General features: G+C 47.5%; 1 protein-coding gene across 1 annotated transcript in view; it reads right to left on the bottom strand.

Annotated features, from left to right (window-relative positions):
- LOC138491177 (prohibitin-2-like) overlaps positions 1 to 24,340 on the bottom strand; it is a 424,112-nt gene that overhangs the window by 125,176 nt on the left and 274,596 nt on the right. The window contains exon 7 of the mRNA XM_069617553.1: positions 12,232 to 12,335. Coding sequence (XP_069473654.1) covers positions 12,232 to 12,335 — 104 coding nt within the window. The remainder of the gene's footprint in view (positions 1 to 12,231; positions 12,336 to 24,340) is intronic.

Raw genomic sequence — 24,340 nt, 5'->3', positions numbered from 1 at the left:
GCCAGGCCGCGGGTGGAGCTCACAGAAGTCAGTGCCAGGCTGTCAGAAATAAACCCCTTACAACTGAAGCATTTAACATGTTGCGTTCTCTGACCACGGGCAAAGTTAAGAAAGTTGTCCACTTGGGCTCTCAGGCATGGTATGGGGAGCGTGCACAAGAAGCCTGGATCTATGATAGATTATCTGGCATTTATAATGCGCCTATACACAAGTGTTTCATGGGGGCTGAACAGTGCTTCGTTGCCAGGTCTCGGACCACAGCAGGAATTTGCAGAGGAGCAGGTAGACACATATACCCTAATACCCACCCCCTCACCGCCATCATACCATAACAGCAAGAGAATATGTGGGGACCACCTGTGTTGTCCCTATATTGCATTGAGTGTTCAAGAGACTATATGCACTCATGCAACCATACCAAATGTAGCCTCGCACTGAAAGAGTGCAAAAGACGTTTGCATGGTTAGGCAAGATTATATCTAGTAACCCTGTGGGAGACTACATCAGCCTTGTCCTCTTGGCAATAGGTAACCCAACCTTTGGTATAAGCATGTACTACACAGGTTGGTAGAGTGACTGAGCAGCCAGACTGCTCAAGAGGGGTCAATGTGAGCTGTAGAGGTGCAACAAAGATTCACAGCGACAGGTATTCAAATACCACTTCTACTCAAGGCTTCTTATTAAAATAATGATTTATTAATTTAACAGTCAGTTTTAAAATAAGCCTTCTTTAGAAAGAGCAATAAGCAACAATAAAATACACTTAAAAAATTCACTCCTCTAGTTTCAGTTGAGTAGATACTCTTTTTGGATGACACCCCCCCCCCCCCCCGAGGTGACTTCAATTGCTAGGATACTGTTAACATCAATATATCACTTTAACACTTATTGCAATACTGAGGTTGTAGAAAAAGGAAAAGGTTAGGGAAGGAAAAGAAGGTGAACACGTTTCTATAAACAGGTAAGCACGTTACAATCCCCCAATGAAATATGGTTAACCCTTTCCCAGCTATACAAGTAACTTTGTATGACTTTTTGAGGGACAGATAAACACAAAGTCAGAGGGTAAGAAGAGTCTGCAGGGAGCCAGGACAGCCAATGTCAATTGAACAAAGTCTAGGGGAGAGGAGGCACTTCTTGAAGATAGAACAAAAGTCTTGCACAATGTTAAAGAGAGTTTTTGTAGAAAATAATCACTATAGGGCCATAAACTGGGAGGCTTGTGAAAAGCAAAGCTGCAAGCATCTCTGCAAAGGGCCGCAAATGCAAGTCTCCAGTGAGAGCAAGCAAGCAAGCTACACAGAAGAGGTAAGTACCCCTAGTTAGACAGAACCATAGATCTGAAGAAAAGGGTCCAGCTGGCTTCTGTTCCTGTCGTAGTCCTGCAGATCCGGTGTTCATGGGCCTCAATCGTGGTGACAAGAGAGGATGTCTGGGGACTACTGCACTACGATTTGAAGATCGGCGGCAGCAATGGGCTTATCAGCAGCACTTTGCGGCTTCAGCTATCAGCAAATATTAACACTGCGGTTCTTGGACACCTTATGGGGTCCCCTTGCTACTGGGGCCCAGCACTCGGTTGAGGTGGCTCAGCCTTTGGTCGTCCTGCTTCGAGGGAGTCCTTAGGAACTTCCTGGAGCTCGGGTCCGGTTTAAAGACGATGCACTCGTTTCTGGTGTGCCTGTCCCTTGGCGCTAGATTCCAGCAGCAGCAAAGTAGAGCAGCCAGCAAGGAGAAGGGTTCCAGTCAAGTTCTACTTGGGGTCAGTTGGTCCCACCAACCCAAGGTAAGAAGTCGTCAGTTTCAGGCTTCTCTAGACGATACGAAAATTGGAGCTTCAGCATTACAGCAGGGTTTCACCTGGCAAACCAACGGCCCAAGAGGGTGCAGCAAGCTTCTCTTCCAGTTTCTTCTTCGGTTCTTTGTACAGTGGTCAACTCTGCCTTCCTTGCAAAAGACCTCGCCTTTTATGCAGGTTACTCCCATTCATTTGCAGCCTTTCACTCACAGGGTGGCTGTCCTCCAAGGTGCATTCCTGTAACCAAGGAGACCAAGCACAGGGAGTTTCGGGAATCTACCTTGCTTTCTGCCCTGCCAGACACGCTAGAGCCAGAGGCGGGCTTCACCAGTGAAACCCGCCAAAGACAAAACAAACAAACGGGACCAAACCTAGTTTGGCACGCAGAGTAAATCTCAAGAAGGACCTCACAAAACAAGAAATGGTGAAAAAAGAAGACTGGGCCATTTTGACAAAATGGGCACCCATAGGTGCAATACTGCAGCTGGGGATTTAGCCTGTGGTAAAAAAACGCACAATGGTAAGAAAATTAAACCACTGCTCCCAGCCATTAAATGTAGTGAGGGTAACATAAAACATGTTACATGAGAAGGTAGACAAAGGGGATACTAAGTAACCCCCCCCCCCCCCCAGCACTCCACATAAGATGGTGTGCGAGCTGGGTCTACGAAGAGAAAAAGCCAAGTAAAGTCAATTTCACTTTACTACTCTTGGAAACAGTTTATCCAAGAGAAGGTATTTAAACCTTAACAGAAATCCAAAGGACTTCTGTGACAATGCAATGAAGGTGATGTGTGTCAATACAAAAAGATGCCCATGGAGTTTGTCAGACTCCAAAGCCAAAAGAAACAGAGTCCAAAATACTCGAGTGAGAAAAAGGTCACTGACTCGAGGATAAAAATCGAAAGTCCAGCAAAAGAACTGGGGGTCTCAGTTGTAGAAGGGAATTATCACTCAACATTACATGTTGTGCAATGGTGCGTGCATGTTGGGGAGAATTTTCAGTTCTGTGCTATCTGACAAGGGCAAAGTGATGTCATGAAGATATATGAGGACATACTGAAACGATAAGAAAATACTTCAAGAATGACGATGTAACTGAAGTAATCATGTATGCAAAAGAAGATCAAGTAAATTGAGGACCAATACGTATGCAGTATGAACGGTATGCAGTAATGAACGGTAGATGAGATACATAGAAGTTGGCTATAGTGGAAAAAAGAACGTGGCATCGATGGCCATGATAGAAAAATGGACTTCGGCTTGTGCAAAGATTCTTTTCAGCTACCCCAGAAACAGACCAGGGCTGCAGAGTACAGAGACGCTGGAAAACAGCTTTGTGTGCAAACGAAGGAGTCTATGTTGGCCAGGGATCAAGGATGCTATTTCAAGGAATAGCTGCAAAGCACAAAGGGAGGAAGACGGATAAGCCATGAGCGTGAGACATTTCTTAGATTAAAGAAGAAAACATTTACGAGATCCAAGTATTGGGCAATTAACAATGGATGAGGCTCCTACAAGATGGAGTGAGCAAGTCTCTAGAGGTCACAAGGAGCAATCACACCCAGCATAATTGAATCAAATAGCAGTAAATAGGAGGTCGAAATGGACAAGTTTGTAATCTCCTCACCCATGATGTAGAAGTCGAAAACAAAGGATATTCATTAAGCGGTGGATGAAGATAGTGATGTGCTCATACTCCCTTGAATGTCCCAGAACAGAGAAGACTACAAGGTCAACTAAAGACAGGAAGAACAAGTTACTCTCTTACCTGGTAACGTTCTTTCGATGGGATGGTCTGACGACGTATTCCATATCTTTGACAGTAATCACCACAGCTGGGCTGCTTCGGAATTTTTTTTCGGCGTCTGCGTCGGTGACGTCGATGCGCCATCCCCGAGGACCTCCTCCGACTGCCGACGTCACCCGATGTGATAAGTAGGACTCACGACGCCCGTAGCCTCAGTTGTAGTTTTTCCCCCAGAACGTGACACACCAGTCTTCTGCCAGTCAGACACACAAGGCCTTGCGGAAACGCAAGCTGCAATCGCATAAGAAATTCTGCAGCGGGGAAGGTAGGGAGGGAGCGATATGGAATACGTCGTCGGACCATCCCATCGAAAGAACGTTACCAGGTAAGAGTAACTTGTTCTTCGAGGGGATTGAGTCCTCCGACGTATTCCATATCTTTGACAGACTCCCAAAGCAGTACCAAAGCAAGGAGGTGGGAAAAGAATGTATAACACAAATTTAGCATGCCCAATCAAATTGCGGAATAAAGGACTGCCTTGCCAAAGGCCAGATCCTGTCCTTGGATGGAATCGAGGGAGTAGTGACGTACAAAAGTATGTACTGAAGCCCAGGTGGCTGCATCACAGATGTTACCAATAGGAACATCCCTCTGTAGGGCAGTAGATGCAGCCATACCCCTGGTAGAATGGGCCCGCAAGCCAGCCGGTGGGTCCTTACCCGCCAAGCAGTAACACTCGGAGATAGCCAAAATAATTCAACGAGACAGTCTGTTTCGTCACAGCTTGTCCCAAACGCTTTCCAGCGTAACCAATAAAGAGTTGATCGTCCACTCTGACCCGGGACATGCGTGAAATATAAAAGCTCAACGCTCTCCTAGGATCAAGCCTATGGAGCCTCTCCTCTTCCTTACCAGGATGCGGAGGAGGATAGAATGCCGGGAGAACAACCTTCTGGCCCAAATGAAATTCCGAAACCACCTTCGGAAGAAAGGAAGGACGAACTCGAAGGGCAAGCCTGTCCTTATGAAACACAGTTAAGGGTGGCTTAACTGAAAGTGCCTGTAACTCACTCACTCTGCGAGCGGAAGTAACCGCAACCAAAAACACAGTTTTAAGAGTTAACAGTCTCAAAGGGCAAGAATGCAAAGGCTCAAACAGAGCACCCATAAGAAACTTAAGAACAAGGTTCAAATCCCAACCGGGCACCAGAAAAAGTGACGGAGGGAACACATTAGTGAGCCCTTTCAAAAACTTAGAAATTAAAGGAATCTTAAAATAGGAACATTCTTCAGACGAGCGCTTAAATATGGACAGCGCCGCCAGGTAACCTTTAATGGTACCCACTTGCAACGCCCTGTGGGCCAAAGAAAGCACAAAAGACAGAAACATGGGAATGTCGCATTCAAAAGGATCCGCATTCTTAACTCTGCACCAGTCGCAGAATTTACGCCAACGGCAATGGTACAGAGACTTTGTTGCCGGCCGTCTGGCCAAGAGCAACACCTCCAACACGTCTTCAGGGAGGTCCCAATCCTTATACCTCAACCTTTCAGAAGCCAAGCGTGAAGGTTGAGGGATCTGACCTCTGGATGGAGAACCTGACCCCCCCCCCCCAAACCGTGAGAGCAGATCGTCTCGGCAGGAAAGACGATGTGGAGGGCAGATGGACAAGTCGAGAAGGTCCAGGTACCACGACCTCCGGGCCCACGCCGGAGCAATGAGGATCATCCGGGAACCGAACCTCCGTAACCTCCCCAGTACTTGCGGGATGACAGGGACTGGAGGAAACGCATACAGCAGTGGAAATGACCACTCCACCACGAACGCGTCTCCTAAGGCTCCTTTTGGAGGAAATTCCCGCGAGCAGAACCTTTCGCACTTCCAATTGACAGAGGAGGCGAAGAGATCCACTTGAGGGGTCCCCCAAAGGGCAAAGATCTCCAGGAGAATCTCCTGAGCCAGTCGACAGAAAAGCCTTCAGGGCTAGCCTGACGGCCCTCAGCTCCAAAAGATTGATATGGAGTCTGGACTCCGGAGACCAACGACCACTGACTGTCAACTCGTTGGCATGAGCTCCCCATCCCGTGAGGGATGCGTCCGTCACGATCGTCACCTCCGGCCACGGAAGCCAAAATGGAGCCCCTTTCATCAGATTGCCTTCGACGGCCTACCACAGAAAGTCCTGGGCGACCGAGAGCGGCACCTGAACAGGGTCCGACATCCTGCCGGAAAAATGCGACCACTGCATCTTGAGTGCCCACTGCAAAGATCTCATCCGCAGACGAGCCTCTGGCACCAGAAGAATGCAGGATGCCATGAGGCCGAGCAACCTCAAGAACTCGAACGCCGGGAGCGTCTGGGCAAGTTGAAACTTGTGCACCATCTGCTGAATGTGAAGAGCCCTCACCTGGGGAGGAAAACACAGCCCCAGGGATGTGTCGAGCACTGCGCCGATGTACTGGAGCCACTGTGTTGGCGTCAAAATGGGACTTCCTTAAATTGAGGGAGAAGCGTAGCTTGTGAAGGGAGTGGCAGGTGACGGACAGATGATCCATGACTTGCTCGGGAGAGCTCCCCCTGATCAACCAATCATCCAGGTAGGGGTAGACGTGAATCCCCCTTTCCTGTGATGCGCTGCCACCACCACGAGCTTGGTGAAAACCCTCGGGGCGGAGGTCAATCCGAACGGCAGGACCCGAAACTGAAAGTGCGAGTTGCCAAACGCGATCCTCAGGTGCCTCTTGTGCTTTGGATGGATCGGCACATGGAAGTAAGCGTCCTTGAGGTTGAGAGACACCAACCAGTCCTGAAGTTGAAGGGCCGGGAGGACTTGAGAGAGAGTAACCATCTTGAACTTGTCCTTCCTGAGGAGTTTGTTCAAACCGCGCAAGTCCATGATGGGTCTCAATCCCCATTCTTTCTTCGAAATAAAAAAATAAGGGGAATACCATCCCTTGTTCCTCTCCGCTACAGGCACCAGTTCTATGGCGCCTTTCTCCAGCAGGGCTTGAAATTCCTGCGCAAGAAGCGGATCCGGACTCTTCAAAGAGAGGTTCCCATGTGGATTGTTGCGAGGCCTCTGCCGAAAGGGAAGACAGTAGCCGTGGGTTATGATCTCCAGACCCCACACATCTGAAGTAATGGCACGCCACTCTACAAGATGCTGCGCCAGCCTCCCCCCCCCCAACTGGCGAACCATGGGACATGGCCTCATGACTGAGTGGTAGCGGCTGCAGCGATGCCTGAGGGCAAAGAGGCAACTGCCCGAGCGGCCTTGGCACCTCTATTACCCTGTTTTCCACCTCTGGTACTCCTATGGTGGCCTCTTTGACAGCTCCTCTCGCTTTACTGAAGGACGAGTAATAACGAAAGGAACCTCCCCTCCATTGTTGTCCCCTAGGACGAAAAGGTGGGGGTTGTCGAACTGCAGCGCCCAACGACTTCGCTGCAGCCTTGGAGGTCTGCAACCTCTCAAGGCTCTCGTCAGCCTTGCTGCCAAAAAGATGTTCACCATCAAAGGGCATGTTGAGGAGCCGGGACTGCACATCAGGAGCGAACCCTGACTTCCGCAACCACGCAAACCTGCGTATTACGGTGCTCGCCGCCATGGACCGGCTGACACAATCTGCCATGCCAAACCCGACTGAACCGCCTCACACATGGCATCCTTGCCATCCTGGACCATAGCAAGGAAACCATCCCGATCGTCCCCTTTGGGAATATGTTCAGCCGCTAATGCAACACATTTCCACAGAGTGTGTGTGAAATGAGACAAGGCACATATGGAATTGGCCGCCTGAAGCGCCATACCCCCTGAAGAAAACACTTTCTTCGCCCAGCCGTCAAAACGTTTGTCATCTCTATTCGGAGGGATGGTAGGATACAACGCCTGCTTTGCCGGGGCCGTAGCCACCTGCACCACCAAACTATCCGGAGTGGGGTGCCTGGACAAGTAGCAGGGGTCGCTACTGGCTGGATGGTATTTTCGCGACAAAGACTTGCCCACTGCCGGGAGACTCTCCGGAGCAGTCCAAGCCACCGCCACCCTTCTCTGCAGAGCCATATGAAACGGCAGTACCGGGTCAGTGGGGGGACCAAGATCAAAGATGTCCGTGAGATCATCCTGAACAAACTCCCCTGGGGGAGCCGACCATCCCAAGTACTCGGTTACCCGAGACATAAGGCGCCGGTACGAAGAATCGGCATGAGTGCCAGGCTCAGGCCTACAAAACTCCACCTCCGGAGAGGTGTCCAGTCCACTGGCATCATGCAGTGACTGCCTCAGGTCATCAAATTGGCTATGACCCGAGAGAAGCTCATCTGGCACCGGAACCAAGCCATCAGAGCCCTCATCACCCTCTGAAATCTACTCCAGGCGGTGAGAGGAAGACACCTGGGGACCAAAGCTATGCCTGACCTTAGCCAGAGCCTTTTTAGGAACTTCCCCCGTGCCACGGGGCCCCTCCGACACCACCGCCTCGAAAGGAGTCGAGGGCGCCGAACGAATCGGTGCCGGCGTCGAGAGAATCGGCGTCGACGTCAGCCGCAGTGCCGCCAGCATCGACACAGTCCTCGAAGCCAGAGCTCCGAGCGTGTCCTTAGACGACATAGGTGCAGACGACCCCCTCGGAGGCGGAGCCTCAAGAGAGACCGTCGACGACCTCGGCGCCACAGGCGTCGACGTCTTCCTCGAAGACTGCACAGGATCACGCGGTCTCTAGCGCGTCGAGGACCTGGACCTGGAGGAACGGGCATGGCGAGAAGGTTACCCTTGTCCGAGCGGGACCTCTCCCGCGAACCGTGCCGACCACCTGAGCCCGAAGGCATGCGAGCGGTGTCTCTCGACCCATCACGACCGACCCCACTCGGAAGCGAGGACGGATCGGTGCCCTGCGATTCGAGAATCGCTAACATCTTCTTCCCGAAGGAAGCCCATTCCTCGGTGTCGCTTGCATGGTGGGATAAGCGACCCGCCGACAGGCGGAGTCCTCAGAAGAGGACGGGGAAGGCGACCGATGCCGGCGCTTCCGGGAATGCCTCGAAGAGGCAGAGGAGTGGCGAGACCAACTCCTGGAAGGAGGCCCACTGAACCTCCAACGATGATGCGGAGAGTCGCCTCTCGAATCATCCGTCGAAAGCACCGCAGACCTCGACTTCCAGGGCTTAGACACCCTACCTACCGACAACAACTTCTTGCGCTTCCGCGAGGCCTTGGCCGTGAGCGACTGGCAGTCGACACAGTCGTCCGTGTCGTGGGCCTCCCTGAGGCACCAGAGGCAGGTGTTGTGCGAGTCCGTTACCGACATCTTGGACCCACAGTCCCCGCATTTCTTGAAGCCCGGACGCGGGGTTGAAGACGAGGTAGACATCGGTTTTGTGAAAAAGCCTGTTCGTGACGAACAGGTTCAAAGAACCGAGAAGATCACAACAGAAACTCCAAAGAGTCGAGGTGTACCGAGATTCACGAAGCAAACACGTTCGTGGAAAAAACGGAACTGAGGCTACGGACGTCGGGGACGGCGCATCGACGTAATGGACGCAGGATGCAGACTTTTTTTCCGAAGCAGCACAGCTGTGGTGATTACTGTCAAAGATATGGAATACGTCGGAGGACCGAATCCCCTAGAAACATTGGTTTATGGTCAGACTGATGAGATGGACTAATTGGGAAAGTTGGGAGTAATCCAACGTTACGCGCTTATGTGCTGCTAGCCGAAAGCCCAAGGGGTGGGTGGGAATGCCAACCAATTAGTGGGTCTATGGGGCAACCATCTATACATACAGAACCTGCAGAGCATCACTCCAGCACTGAAACAATCACAGTTCTCTCACTACATCCAGGTCTAATGCAAGATTTGAAAGAGTTTAATCGATTGCAGTTAGCAATCCGGAGACTACTTTATGAAAGTGTAGTTAGTAAAGCGTCTGTTGGGTGGAGGGAGGGAAATGCATGTTTATAAGGGACATCAATTGGGTATTCCAGAAAACCCTAATTTTGATTTTTCTAGAAGTTTGAGACAGCAATGGCAATGTTAAAGGCGCTCTCAATACACAATGTATGTATTAAAGTCTCTTGAGGTGTCTTGTTCATCTGAATGAAGGCAAAAAGCCTCAGGCAAATTAATGTACTCTGGGGGGTGGGGAGTCTTGTGCAAGCATGAGGACAAGCATTTAATAAGTGGTGTCACTAATCAACTTCCGGGGTACCAATGGTTTAGGAATGAATATCGATTTCCAAACCATCAATCAGCCCCACACTTCTAGTACACCAGAAAGGATCCGAACAGATTAGAAACGCAAGCAAATTATAAACCTCCTTGTCCAATTTTAGTAATGTGGACAGAACAGCAGGCTTATCTCTGTAAAGTCATGGATCGTTTGGTTAGTTGCAACACAGCGAAAATACAATATCACGACAGTCTAACAGTACGAAATACAACCCATCCTGTAAGGGAATGCAGAGGACAGATGGTGTCAAAGAAGTAAAAAAGATGCACTCTGGATACTGATAGCAGGGTAGTCGGTATGGTTAATAACCACAACAGTTTAAGATTTCTTTTAAGGTTTCTTTGCTTCAGCACAAAGGGAGAAATTGCTCTCATTTTGACTCTAGGTGCCTTCTGGGAACTTTGCAGGTTTCTGTGACAGAGTTCAAGATGGGAGTCAAAGTTTTTTTAAGGCGGACGTCGGTAGATGCTCGTTGACGCGCTTCTCTCAGCTTCTTCAATGGATTTGTGTCGTCGTTTAAGGCTGACGGCCCAAGCTGAGGAGTGTGTTGCAGGCAGCTGCCTTGTCCTTTGCTGTAGGTTCAGAGACCTTCTGACGCTTCCTACCTAGGAAGCTTGCTGCAGAGCTTATCAGGGTATGCTGTGTCCTGGCTGGGTACTGGTTCTGCAGCAGCTAGAGGGTCCTCTGGATTCAGTATCTCCCTCTGTTCCCTGGGAGATGTTTGGAGGCGGGACCTTGCTTCCCTCTTTGGAGGTCCCGGCCTTCCTTCACTGGCGGAAGATGCAATGGAGATTGTACCTTTAGCCAGGGTCTAAGGGGGAGTTTTTCTTGGTTACCTCAAGTGAATTCCCAGCCCTCTTTTAAAGCCAAATTGACCACAGTGATTGTTGGTTAAGCCTACCTTAATGAACCAATCCTGGGGTCGCCACCATCAATCTCCTGTATGCATGAGGTCATAACCTGAGTGCTTAGCAACAATAAAGGTGCAGGGGTGAAAACTAGTGATACAAAGTCCCACCCATTCTCCTGTCTGACGTGGATCAAAGTCTCTCTGGTTAATGGATCTCTGTGGTTCCCAATTAAAGCGGCAGGTCTCCCTTGAAGCCGAGACGAGACCAGACTCTCTGGCTCCTGCAAACCACATTCTCGTACCTTATCAATAGGATCCCCCTGTGGGGTGAACTTCTGTAAACACAGTCCCATACAAGACAGCTTACTGTCACAGATACTGAGGGCGGGAGCTGGCTTCATGTTGACAAAGATGCATATGAAAGGTTGTTGGGGTTTCCAGTCTCCTTTGTTAACCTCTGCAGCCAGGCCCCATGTATGCAAATCGCTGCTGCCACCAGCTGCAGGGCCCAACAAAAAAGAGTAGGGCGGAGCCATTGTTAGTTAATCAGGATGGCCATGACAGGGGGAAGATTTGGTCCTTCCCCCTTCTGTAGATGCACCGTGTACCCCTGGCTGTCATATCCCAAGTAGATATGAAAGTTGGGACTGTGCCTCTAGGCTGTGTCCACCCACAGTACACAGGTCTATGAGTTGGTTGTGCTGTGAGCATAGGAAAATGTGTGTGGATTAGCCCCACACATTTTCCTGAGGTTGGTCTACCATCATCCCATTTAATTAAACATTTAAAAAAAGCTCAGGCGAGCGCACACCCACTGTGCAGATGGTCAAATTCCTCCCAAGTGGCCCGCAAAAGGGGAGATGAAGTTGGAGTGACTAAATGCACCCTAGTCTGTAGCATTCTTCGCCAACATTTCATTTCCAAACTAGCTCTAGCCCTCAGTCATCTTGAATGCATACCAAGCAGTCAATAAGCGTGCTGGCATGCTGTTTTGACTGCGGTCTCACTGACCCCATCTGTTAGCAGGTTTCCTGTTCTAGGAACTAAAACCACCAGCATGAAGTTGGGGTACTAAATGATCCGGACAAGACAACTATGTTATAAGCTGCCCCAATGAAGGAAAATGATGCAGCTACCTCCATTTCTCTTTTGTGTTGAAAAAAGAAACTTCAGAAGAATCTTAACCGTTGTCTCGAGGTAGACTTTGTACCGCAGAATTTCTAAAGAGGATGGAGAGCGAAACGCATCATCCAAAGCCTCGGCTTTACATGGTCAGAGCAATGAGAAGTAAATCAAGATGGAAGATCCTGCCTAAGGAAAGTAGAGTAATATCAAGAGAAACCCCTTAATAGGGGTGCTAGTCAAGAATTCACTGGAGTGCCTGAAGGACCAAAAAGTAACATTTTAGTTTATGGCACAATATACAACTCATATATATTAAGTGTTTATATTGCCTAGTAGTCCTAAGGTGCATATGACTGTCTGAGAAGTGGCACTTTGTGACCCTGCCACAGTGTCACCAGATGTATGAATTTCCTGAATCTGGAGAACTCAGATGGATCTGGCAATACTTTGGACATGTTTAGGCAGAAGTTACATTTTACCATTCGAGCAGATTCAGCTTCTCCTTCTGCCTGGATAATTTTCTGTCTCTGCTCCTGCTTGGCCTTCTCCACATAGAATTGTGCACGCTGGGCCTCCTGATGAGCTGCAAGGAGAAAAAGAACCCAGGTCAATACATTACTGTTTCCTTTATACGTAAATTAGAACATTCTTCACAAATACAACACATATGGCCAAATAATGCTTTCTAAAAACAGGGCCCAGAGATACAAAAAATAAACTGGCTTTTATAGAACAAATTGTTGAACAAGTGCAGGAAGCACTTTATATAGAAACAAAATTGGTTGTTTACCAATGCCTTAATCCTCTGCTTATTTCATAAACTCCTTCCATCTGTCTTATTAGAATTTATTTTTTTAACACTTATGCAAATGTCTTCTTTCTTTGACCTGGATGTCCTTGCTCTCACTGAGACGTGGTTCAAGGCCAGCTCAGTCATTGACTTTCACACCCTTCTCGCTGAAGGCTATGAGATCCTGTCCACACCCAGGCCTTCACGGGCTGGTAGTGGAGTGGCTCTGATCTTCCTTGAGGCGGTTCTTGCCTCCAGCATCCCCAATCCAAACCTACTCATCCTTTGAATGCCTGGTCTGCAGGCTGTCTCCCCTACTTTCTCACTTACTCTTGCTACCATCTACAGACCCCCCCCCCCCCCCCCAAGACCATTCTCCCTCTTCCTCTCAGAATGGCCCAACCTGTCGTCCTCTCTTCTTGCCTCCTCCCCCAAACTTAAATTCTTTGAGGACTTCAACACCCATCTCGACTCGCTCGATGGGGCCTTTGTTCTCTTACGCAACCTTTGTGGCACTCTCTCCCTATCGCGCTCCTTCCTTCTGGCCCAACCCACTGGTCCGGACAAACCCTTGATGTGCTCATCTCAACAGACATCCCTCTCCTTAACCCTCTCCTTAACCCTCTGGCTGGTCTTACCACTCTCTCCTCACATTGACCTGTCCTGTCCCCTGATGCCTCCAACAGCACTGCCAGTCTCTTTTCTCAGTCATTTGACCGATTAAGCATGTGTCAGTCGCTGCATTTACCTCTTCCTTCATTCCTCCTCAACCCACCCACATTGAATTCTTGATATGACTGCTCTGTACAGAACGTCAGGAGCCACTTTGCTGGTAAAACCTTTACTTAGGTTCAAGGTAAAAGTTCAGGATTACAGGTAAATTACACGGTGGGAGAACCACCAGCCCTCCTTACTCTGGGCCAGGCTCCCTTCAACGGACATACACAGAATCTGCAGAGGTATTCAAGCCACAACATTCCACAGGCTTTCATTCCACCAGTCACTGCATTCATGCAGGACCAAGGCAGGGAAACAAGACATAACATCTACTTCTGACTCTTTTTGCTAACCTCCAGCTATCTCCAATACACTGGACATCCTTGCCCCGGTCATGGGGATCCACATGAAGCCTGCCTCCAAATCTAACTCCTGGTATGACTCACACTTGGCTGCTTTGAAACGCAAGTGCAAAGTTGCAGAGCGGAAGTGGCTGGCATCTAGCTCATCCTCTGACAAATTGGCCTGCTGCATATTTCAAAAGGAATACCGCCTCTCCGTCTGCTCCAAGAAGAGGGCTCGTGTCCAAGCCGTATATCTCTGCAGACACCAACAACACGGCTGAACTATAAAATCTGCAATGAACTTGGCAATCCTAATGCAGTCTCCTCTACCCCTCCCCTTTCCAGGCCCTCTGCTCTGTACTGGCCACTCGCTTTTCCAAAACTGGACATCCTGTCCGCTCTGTCTTATGCTCCCCTGCTCCACCTCCCCCATACTATCCTCCTCTCCCAATTGTGGGGTACATTTAAGGCCCACGACAAAAATCCCTTCACCTCAAAACTACATGGAAATATTGCGGAAAAACTGCTGCATTTTCCTTTCCATGGCGCACATGGTGGCGAGCACTGAATACAAGAACTGCCACCAAAATAAGTGCTCTGCATTATTTTACCTCCATTTAAAACCATCTGAAAATAACCTACATGCAGAACGGCACTACATTTGCTGTTCTGTTTTCTGAATACTTAAGCTGCACACATGACATGCAAGAAGGCTTTGCAATTTGCTCGTGATTTCATTTTTAAAAACATTGCAAAGTTGTGCTCTTCATGAAAACCCACCCTGGCATGCTTTACTTGTGCTGAGTACCAGGAAGAAAGGCAATACATTTACAGACAGCTGATGTACTGGGAAAAGACTTTAAAAGGCAAAGAATTCAGCATTTCCTCCTAAACATGCTTGTGTTTTCTTTTGCTATCAACCATTGCAGTAAATTAAAGAAATGATGTAGCGTTTCTTTTTCCCCATGTCAGTTTCAAAGAGATGCTTGGAAATATATCTGTGTTCAGAAACTGACCGCATCTGTAAAAGCCTTCCAGAAGATTGAGTGAAGTGAAACTGTGCGGCAAAAACCACATTTGTAAAGTGACATCCAAGAAAAATTAACCCACATGTAAAACTGTGCTTTTTGCAAAGCAGATGAATGCTGTTTCAAAATGAAAGACAATCACAGCCTGTGCTCACACAGAAAAGGGATTACATATGTGGGCATGGGGGTCTTGCTCTAAAATGTACATTATCTTTAAGCCCAAAACGACTTGGTTTCTGTTGAAAAGAAGGAAGAAAAAAAAGAAAACTTGGGGAAACCAGAATAACAGGTTTGGCAGGCACTTACTTCAAAGGTGCCATGCCTCCCATGGGGACAGAATTACCTCCACCAGTGAACTAGCCCCCCATGGGTACATGAAAGGCCCAGTTGTGTGGAAGTTTGCAGCATCAGACTGGCCGGCAGCCCTGCCAGAATGAACAAAGGAGGCCAGTTGGGCTGGGCATAACAGCGAGGTGCGATTTCCTCAAGCCTCCCTCTGAAGGGGAACGAGCAAAAACTTCAAAAGACATCATAAAAGTTCTTTGTTGCCAGCCAAGCTTGGCAGAGACAGTTGCTGTGGAGTACCGCCGACATCAAGGGCAAATCTACCTCATTGACAATAAAGGACATTATACTTTAAGACATTTTCCCCCCGCCATCTGAATAAGCAGCAATGTCATATGACAGTTTATGTGATTTTTGGACAAGCACAATGACACCAGTGGTGAAATGGAATGGCAGGAAAAGTGCATTTCGGGTGAAGCATACATGGTACAGACATTAAACTTGATGAATATACGCCAAATACTATTTTGCATCTGTGTAGCCATTTGCAGAATTTTAAGTATTATGCAGTGTATAAAAATGGCCTAACTGTGTCTAAAAGCGATGCTACCTCGCACAGAGTTGGCGATAGGACTGTCCGATTCCCTGTGAAATATGGAATATGCATATCTGCTTCTCATGATGGTGACTAGTAGAAATTTTAAGTTGTGCTCCATAACTTATTTCTAGTAAAAATTAACTGCTGAGACAAAGCAAGTGATAAAACGCACACACAAACTGATGTCACTTCCCCTGAACCAATCGGCCCGGAGGGAGGTGGGAGGACCAACAGGCTGGCCTATCCTAGGATAGGACTAATTCTTGGGTGCTTCCAATCAGATTGTAAAATTCTAGGATGTCACTCTGGCTATTTAATGGGGAAACAAGGAGACACAAGGCAGATTTGAGATTCAACGTTCCAAGACTCCAAAACCAGATCCAGAGGCAGCCGAGTCTATCCAGGCAAGACCATCTAGACCCAGGCAGAACCATCCATCTAGATCCAGACACACCCAATAATCCAGGCAGAAAAGGGGGGAGGCCGCTGATCCCCTTTAGGAGAATCGAGTGACCAGACCCTTTGCTCAGCGGACCCATCCCGCTTTCCACAGTGACCAGACCTTGCCCAGCTGTTCCCATCCTGGAGAGCCCAGCTGACCCAGTAACCAGATCGCTTGACCTCGCTGCCCAGTGACCAGATCCTTGGCCCGCTGTCCAGACACCTTGCTGGCTGTCCAAATTACCAAACGCAAGTGTACCTTGTAAGTATCACATCACCAAGGACCCAAAAACTGCATATCCCACTCTTACCTTGTATCCTGTTCAAGTCCTATAATCCCATAAAAACCCTAGATATTTCCCAAGATGCCAGTATCCTCGGTTTATCCTTTCCTTAGAAGAATCTGTGTTAGTGCATATTTGTTAGCGTATTCCTTTTTATAATAATTTCAGTTATCTGTGCAAGTGCCTAGTATTTCAAATAATAAATTACCCTATAAGATTCACAGTGAGCTGGTTGCAATTCGATCCCAACCACCTCATGTCAAGTGCCTTTCTATAAGAATTATAGTCCTTAAAGTATAGTCTCGGTAGAACTAGTCATTGTGCTATCAAAACCGAATTTGCCAGTGTATTTTGCTTTTCTTTAAAATCCGATTTGCATTTCTTATAGAAACACCCATACTATCTTCCTATAAAGAGTCATCCCTTCCCCTCAGTATCCTACCTGTTCTGTACCTTTGTTCCTCATCCCAAAAAAAGCCCAATTTATTAGCAGTTTTCCTGTTTAAAGCCCATGTAAAATAAGGAATTGCAATTCTGCCGCGTGCGATTTCTGCTGCTTTGTTTTCCTTCCCAAAATCGGTGTTCTCACCAGTGTTCACGTTGCTTTAGTGCCCTGCTCAGTAGCCTGTAAGCTTCCTGGTCTCTGTAGTGCAGCCACACGAATTTCTGTCAAAGCTACCCTACCGCAAGTGTAAACTGATGAGTAACCAGTAAAATCTGAGTATTGCATTTTGCTTATTTTGAAGGTTTTCATTTCTTTTCTGGCCTTACATTCTTGGCTGGTGGGCTGAATTTTCAATCCGATTTCCCTCTTCTTAGCGACTCCTTGCCATTGCTTTCCATCCACAGAGAAGTTAGTCAGCAGGTTTTTTTTTGTGGGTGGGGGAGGGGGGTGCATAACCTATTTGCCATCTGTGATTGTGAAGAAAAGTGATTTTGTTGCCATTTCTCTTAAAGGTCTATGTATTTAGTGTGTTAGGAGTTGAATTAACTGTGCTATAAGGTTTTGCATTTCTGTTGCCACACCATGGTGGCTGCTGCCCTAAATTTTGTTTTGCTCCGATTTTTTATTTGAATTCTAAAAATAAATATTTCATGGTTACAGACTGGCCTGGTTCATGGTCCATTGCGACACAGGGTATTTGTTAAGGTGGGTGTGAGACGGTTTGGGTGCATTTTCAGAAAAAGAACCCAGGGTTCAAATAAAAATAAAAAAGGTGTTTATTGTGCACCACCTTCAGTGTCAGTGGAAGTAGTCCCTGGCTGGAGTGTGCCGTGTCAAACTCTCTTTCACAATGCACCAGATGCCTCTAGAGACGTGCGCTCAATGAAAGTCGCCTCTAAACAGGTGCTCCCCTGCTCCTCCAGAACGATCAGGGACAGCATTGCCTCTCTCGCTCCAGCCCGACCTTGCCACAGACTCCTTCCCCCAACCCCTCAAGCACTCTTGAGCACCCGCTCCTAAAAAAGCCATCTGCTGAGCCTTCTTGCCCAGCTATCACCCTATCCCTATCTCCATCACCCATTTCTCAGGCAAACTCATGGAGAAACTGGTCATCCCCCAAATGACCCACCACACCGAATTGTTTGGATGCTTCCACAATCACCAGTCCTGTTTTAGGGCTGCCAGGGGCACAGAAACTGCTCTCCTGAACACTCGTGAAGACCTACTCTCCAGCCTGGATTCCAACTCCCCTTCCTCCTTGATCTCTCTTCTGCCTTTGACCCAGTCAACCTCTCCATTCTCATAAACCAGCTTCTTGATACCGTAGGTAGGGCACAGGCAAGGCTTCCTTCATATTTAACAGACCCTCCCAAGTGCAAATGGGACTTTTTCTCTCCTCCACCACACAGTCTACCTGTGGCATCCCGCAAGGCTCCATTCTAACGCCATTGCTCTTCAACATCGACCTGGCCCCTCTGCCCTACCCGATCTCCCCTTTCTCACCTAATTTCCAGTGTTATGCAGAAGACATAGCTCTCCTTCAAGCTGCCTTCATCTACCTACACCACCCCCTCATACCCGACTGCCTGACTGCTATTCAGGCATGTTTCTCTGCCAATGATCTCTGCCGTAATGCCAGTAAGACAGATCCTACTTATTGTGACATCTTTCCCCGTTTCGCCCCCTCTCTCTGGCCAGACTCCTTGGGGCCATCCCCTCACCCACCTGTGAGGCAAAAAACCTTGACAGATTAGAATATATATATATGATACATTACTCACTGTAATCGTATTTCTGATGCTTGTATATGCTTAGATTCACATGCTATTCATAGGCCGGCCTCTAGTGGAAGCGGCAGAGTATTACCGGTTTTCTTTTTAAACTCGAAAATGGACGTCAAGAGGGCATGCCAGTAATACTATCCATAGTGTGACATCCACCTTACTCATGGTCCTTCACGTGTCGAGGTCCTACAGATTGTTTTGTTTCTGACATGAGGTAGTATAAAGTGTAAATCGAGTACAGGTGTATTAAAGCAGATATGATCAGATAAAGCTCATATAAACATCCATGCACCTTCTTTCCAAGGGGAGAAAGGGTGCACGCATGTGAACCTAAACAGATACAAGCATCCGTAATACGATTACAGTGAGTAATGTATCCCTTCTGAGGCTTGTGCAATCTGTTTAGATCACATGCTATGCATAAAGTGTTTGGAGAAGGTGGCGGGTTGTAAGACGGTCCATCGGCAAATAGATGTTTTAGAACTGCTTGTCCCACCTGAGTATCTGCTTTGGAAAGAGTCAATGTAGTAGTGCTGAGTGAAAGTGTATACTGAGCTCCATGTAGCTGCTTTGTAAATGGTGTCCAGCGGGACATTTGGAATGAAAGCCAAAGTAGCTCCTGTACCCCTTGTGGAGTGAGCTCTTGGCGTGAAAGGCAGTGTTTTGCTGGATAATGATAATCTCTGCCTGGTGCTATGGAGACAAACAGTTGGTCTGTTTTCCTGAGCGGTCTGGTCTTGTTTACATAGTAAAGGACCTCCCGCCTTACATCTAGTGTATTGAGTTTCTCAGCTGAGCTAGCTGGGTTCTGGAAGAAGCTTAGTAGCTCAATGGATTGGTTCACGTGAAATTCTGAAATTTATTTCGGTGAAAACCTAGGGCTTGTTCGTAAAACCATCTTTGTGGATGACGAAGAATGAGTCCTGCACTGACAATGCTTTAAGTTCACTAACTGTTCTTACAAGGCATAAATTAGTTTTCAAAAATGGATTAGCAGAATGTGCTAATTAAAATATTTTTGATTAGCAAATAAACGTATTTGATAAGCAATTGTGTACTCATATTTTAATAGTCACCCTAAGTTAGTTTTACCCCAAGACAAACAATTAGCAAGAATACAGCATTTCTATGTACCTCTCAAGAAAAATGAGTGTCTATAAAATGTAAAGGTTCACTGCATGAATGGACCACATAAATAGATCTGATTTTAAAAGAGCTCAGTTCAAGGCTCTGTGCAGCTGGGTCATGCAGCAGTCAGTGGTGCATAGTGCAGTGTCCATCAAATTGTCAACAAGACATCAATACAGATGCAATTGTGAGTGTGTCATTTTTATTTTTACTATCAAGTTTCACTTTTCTAGTGTTCTGGCATGTAGCAGTCACAAGTAACTCCCCAAGATGAAGACAGCAGCTACAAAGAGTTTGACACATTGGGGAAATTAGTTATCTTATTCTGCAGAACCAAATGTCGAGAATCAACACGGCCCCTCGGCACCGCTATGGAGTGAAAATAATATTTCTCCCACCCAAAGGGGTGGGAGAAATAAATGCTAGCGCAGCCACTTGCTAACAGTACACCCAGCCCAGCAATCTGGAACAGCGCTGGGGCCTTTAGCCTTTACAAACTAAAGAGGACTTGAGCCTTTGGGAGGAGAGGGGTCCAGCAAATGCCCCCATCTTACCAGTCTGCAAAGCACAGCAATAACAGTCACAATTTTCGTTCTGGGCTTTTAATATGCGCTTTGCATTGCTCACATTAAAGTTATGGCCAGTGTAAAGCTTCCTACTGGCTCTGGCTGCCTGCCTCGTGATAAATTCGGCAGCTAACCTCCATGCACCATTGCAGGCTCGGACTGGCCTATAGGGCAATAGGCCCATGGCTTAACCAAAAACGCAAAATGCTTGTGTGGGCCCATTTTTTGGGTCAAAGTGGGCTACATTTTTTTGCCAATGTGGGCCAGTTTGATGAGTTACGGAACTATATTGTTGCTAATAGCTTTGACCAGTGTTGCTGAATACACATTGTCTAAAATGTACAATTTGCATCACACTGATCAGAAACCTCCCCCTAGGGTTATTCAAACAGTGTCACAAAAGGAATGAATTCCCATTTGCAACTGTGGAGCAATTTTTTGGTGGTGCCCGAGACAATTATTGTATGTCCCAGTCTGACCCTGCGCCACTTTCATCCCTCAGCAGTGGCGGGCCGGGAGGCACACATCTTGAGCCGGGTCTGTTGCTGCTCACAGAAGCCTTTTTCAAAGGACTTCTGTGAGCAGGCTGCGTTATTACTGTGAGTGTTGTGTGTTAGAGAGTGGCTGGCAATAATATATCTCCCGTCCAAATGGGCGGGAGAAATATTATTCTCAGCCACTTGCTAACACCAGCACCCGCAGTAATAACGCAGCATGCTCACAGAAGACCTTTTGAAAGGCCTTCTGCAAGTTGTGTGGGCCTGTTTTTTTGGTTCAAATTAGTGGCCCATCTTTTTTGCCAATGTGGGGCAGCTTGAAGAGTTACTCAACTGGACTATTATAGTTTTGAACAGTGTTGCTGAATAAATATTCTCTAAAATGTACAATTTGCACATCAGAAACCTTTCCCTTGGGTTATTCAAACAGCATCACAAAAGGAATGAATTACCATTTGCAACTGTGGAACACTTTTTAGTTGGTGCCCGAGTCAATTATTGTATGCCCCAGTCTGACCCTGCACCACTTTCCACCCTCAGCACTGGGGGGAGGGGGGGGGGGCACACCTCTTCAGCCGGGCCTGTTGCCGGGTCCTGTTGCTGGCAATAATATTTCTCCCGCCCGAACGGGCGGGATAAATAATGTTGTCAGCCACTTGGTAAAATCAGCACCCTCAGTAATAACGCAGCCTGCTCGAAGAAGGCTTTAAATATTCTTTCATGGATAACGCAGCCTGCTCGTAGAAGGCTTTAAATATTCTTTCATAAAATTAAAGAACATTTAAAGCCTTCTTTGAGCAGGCTGCGTTATTACTGAGGATGCTGGTGTTAGCAAGTGGCTGACAATAATATTTCTCCCGTCCCTTCGGGCGTGAGAAATAATGTCAGCCACTTGGTAAAATCAGCACTCTCAGCAGTGGTCGAAGTGTACGAAAAGAAGTAGTGGAACTATGTTCCCTACTGGCCTGCACCGCTCCCCACAAACCCCATCGCTGCCCCCCATCCCATGCACAATAAAAAGCCAAAAGAAATGTGCCTGCTGTTTAAGGGAACGTCCAGTGCAGTGCACTGAAAGTGCAAGTTTCAACTCTTCCTACACTTTTATTTTAAAACAAACCCGTTCCAGAACGGTTTCTTTTTAAAATGAGTAGGAATGGTAAAACTCAATTAAAATAAGTAGAGGAGCACCGCTCCCGCCCACTTCGACCACTGACCCCCAGTAATAATGCAGCCTGCTCACAGAAGGCTTTAAATATTCTTTCATGAAATGAAAGAATATTTAAAGCCTTTTGCAAGCAGGCTGCGTTATTACTGAGGGTGCTGGTGTTAGCAAGTGGCTGACAATAATATTGCTCCCGTCCGTTCAGGCCACTTTCTAAAACCAGCACCCGCAGTAATAATGCAGCTGGCTCATAGAAGGCTTTAAATATTCTTTCACTAAATGAAAGCCTTCTAAGAGCATAAAATATTCATGCAAAACGGGCCCGGCTCCCCCACCAAAACCTCAAGCACTCCTTCCCTCCGAAAACGCCAGAGCCAGTGTGAGAGGGGGACTGAGATCTTCCTGTCATGCGATGACGTTGGCATCCGGGCTGGGCTCATAACATTGATACAATGTTATGAGCCCAGCCCCGGGTGCTTCTGCCTCGCCTGCAGTGCACGCTGTAAACAGCCTCACTCAGGCAGAGAAGAGGCAGAGTTTAGGCACAATCTTTTGTTTTGCTGTATATTTAATGAATCATATTGCAGTCTGTGTGACATGATTCATTAAATATACAGCAAAACAGCGTTATTGTATCGCAAATTGCGATGCTGCTTATTTTATGCCTTGTCTTATGGATGTAATAGCCACCAAGAAGGCATTTTTTTATGTCCGGTGTTTAAGACTTGACTTGTGCATAGGCTCAAAAGGGAGGTCCCATGAGCTTTGCGAGTACTACATTGAGATCCCAACCTGGCAGTGTGTTTGAAATTGGAGGAGTCTCTTTGCTACCACCATGAACGCTTTAATGGCAGCAACTTTCCACCACAATACTTTACTCTGAGAGGTGGTGTAAACTGATGAAGTCACCAGGTGAACATTTATAGAGTTCAATACTAACCCCGAGTCTAACAAGTGGAGCATATCATTTAGAATGTGGGATGGAGTACATTCTACAGGGTTTATTTGTTTTGACTGGCACCAAATTCCAAATCTCCATTTGTCGAAATTACAGTGTCTGGTGTTTGGTTTACGTGTCTCCTTGTGGATATCCATACACCGTTGTGGTAGATTCAGATGTCCAAACTCTATGAACTCAGCAGCCAAGCTGCCAAGTTCAGTGAGTGAGGTTGAGGGTGTTCCGTTATTCCCTCGTGTTGGGTGAGCAGATTGGTTTGGCATGGGAGTTTGATGGGATTGCACATCGCCAGTTTCTGCAGATGTGGATACCATGGTTGTCTTGCCCACATGGGAGCCACTGGGATGAGCAACATTTGTTTTCTGTGAATCTTGTTCACCAACCTGCTCATTAGAGGAGCTAGGGGGGAAACGTGTAAGCAAATTTCCCCGACCAGCTCATCCATAGTGCGTTCCCCTTGGAGACTGGTTGGGGAAACCTGGACGCGAAGTTTGGGCATTGCTTGTTTTCTCTTGTAGCGAACAAGTCTAGTGTGGGGTAACCCCACTGAGATGTGGTCTACGGCATTTATGCTTAGTTGCCATTCGTGTTCCTCTGGTAGGGGAATCTCTGCTCAGCGAGTCTGCTAGGGTGTTGCGCTCCCCTGAAATACGTTGGGACAATAGGAACATCCCCCGATTGAGTGCCAATGTCCATATTTTCTGCGCTAGCTTGGACAGATTTGGAGAATGTGTGCCCCCCTGCTGGTTGATGTAGAACATAGCAGTGGTGCTGTCTGTTAGGATCTGTACCGACTGATTTGTCAGCTGCGCTCAAATGCTTTAAGCGCTTTTAATACTGCTAGAAGTTCCAACAGGTTGAGGTGGTTCTGTGCCGTGATGCAAGTCCACAGACCATGTGCTGTGAGATGAAGGTGATGTGCCCCCCACCTGGAGAGTAACACATCTGTTACTACCACTTACACTGCCGGATTGTGGAAGGGTTTCCCCTTCAACTGATTCTCCTTTGTCCATCATCGAAGGTCTTGTACTAGTGTTGGCTAAACGACCACTATATCGTCTCACTGACTGCTTGCCTGAGACCACAGTTTCCCCAACCACTCCTGCATGGGGCACATGCGCAAACGTGCGTGTGGGACCAGGTAAATGCAAGATGCCATCATGCCGAGCAAATGCGTAGCTTTGTGTGCGCTTATCTGGTGACCGGCTTGATATTGAGGTATTTGCAGTAGCGTGTTTTGTGCCCTTTCCTTTGATGGAAAGACTAACCCTTCTTCCGTGTTTATGACAGCTCCTAGGAACTGTTTGCTCTGGTTTGGTACAAGGCTTTATTTCTTGTGTTTATAGAGTAGCCCAATTGGAAGAGAAGTGTTATAGTTCTTTTGTATTTTACCTGCAAACTTGGGGAGACTCCCCTGTATTCAGCCACTCATCCAGGTAAGGGTACACTGCGAGTGCCTCCCTGTGCAGGTGCACCCAATACCTTGGTGAATACCCTTGGGTCGGATGCTATGCCAAAGAGTAGCACCTTGAATTGGTAGTGCTGGTTTGCTATCTTGAAG

The sequence above is a fragment of the Ambystoma mexicanum genome, chromosome 10 (assembly GCF_040938575.1).
Source record: "Ambystoma mexicanum isolate Mex_15411 chromosome 10, UKY_AmexF1_1, whole genome shotgun sequence".
Lineage (NCBI taxonomy): Eukaryota > Metazoa > Chordata > Amphibia > Caudata > Ambystomatidae > Ambystoma > Ambystoma mexicanum.
Note: the sequence above shows the minus strand (reverse complement) of the source record. Positions and strands in the feature narration are given on the sequence as shown.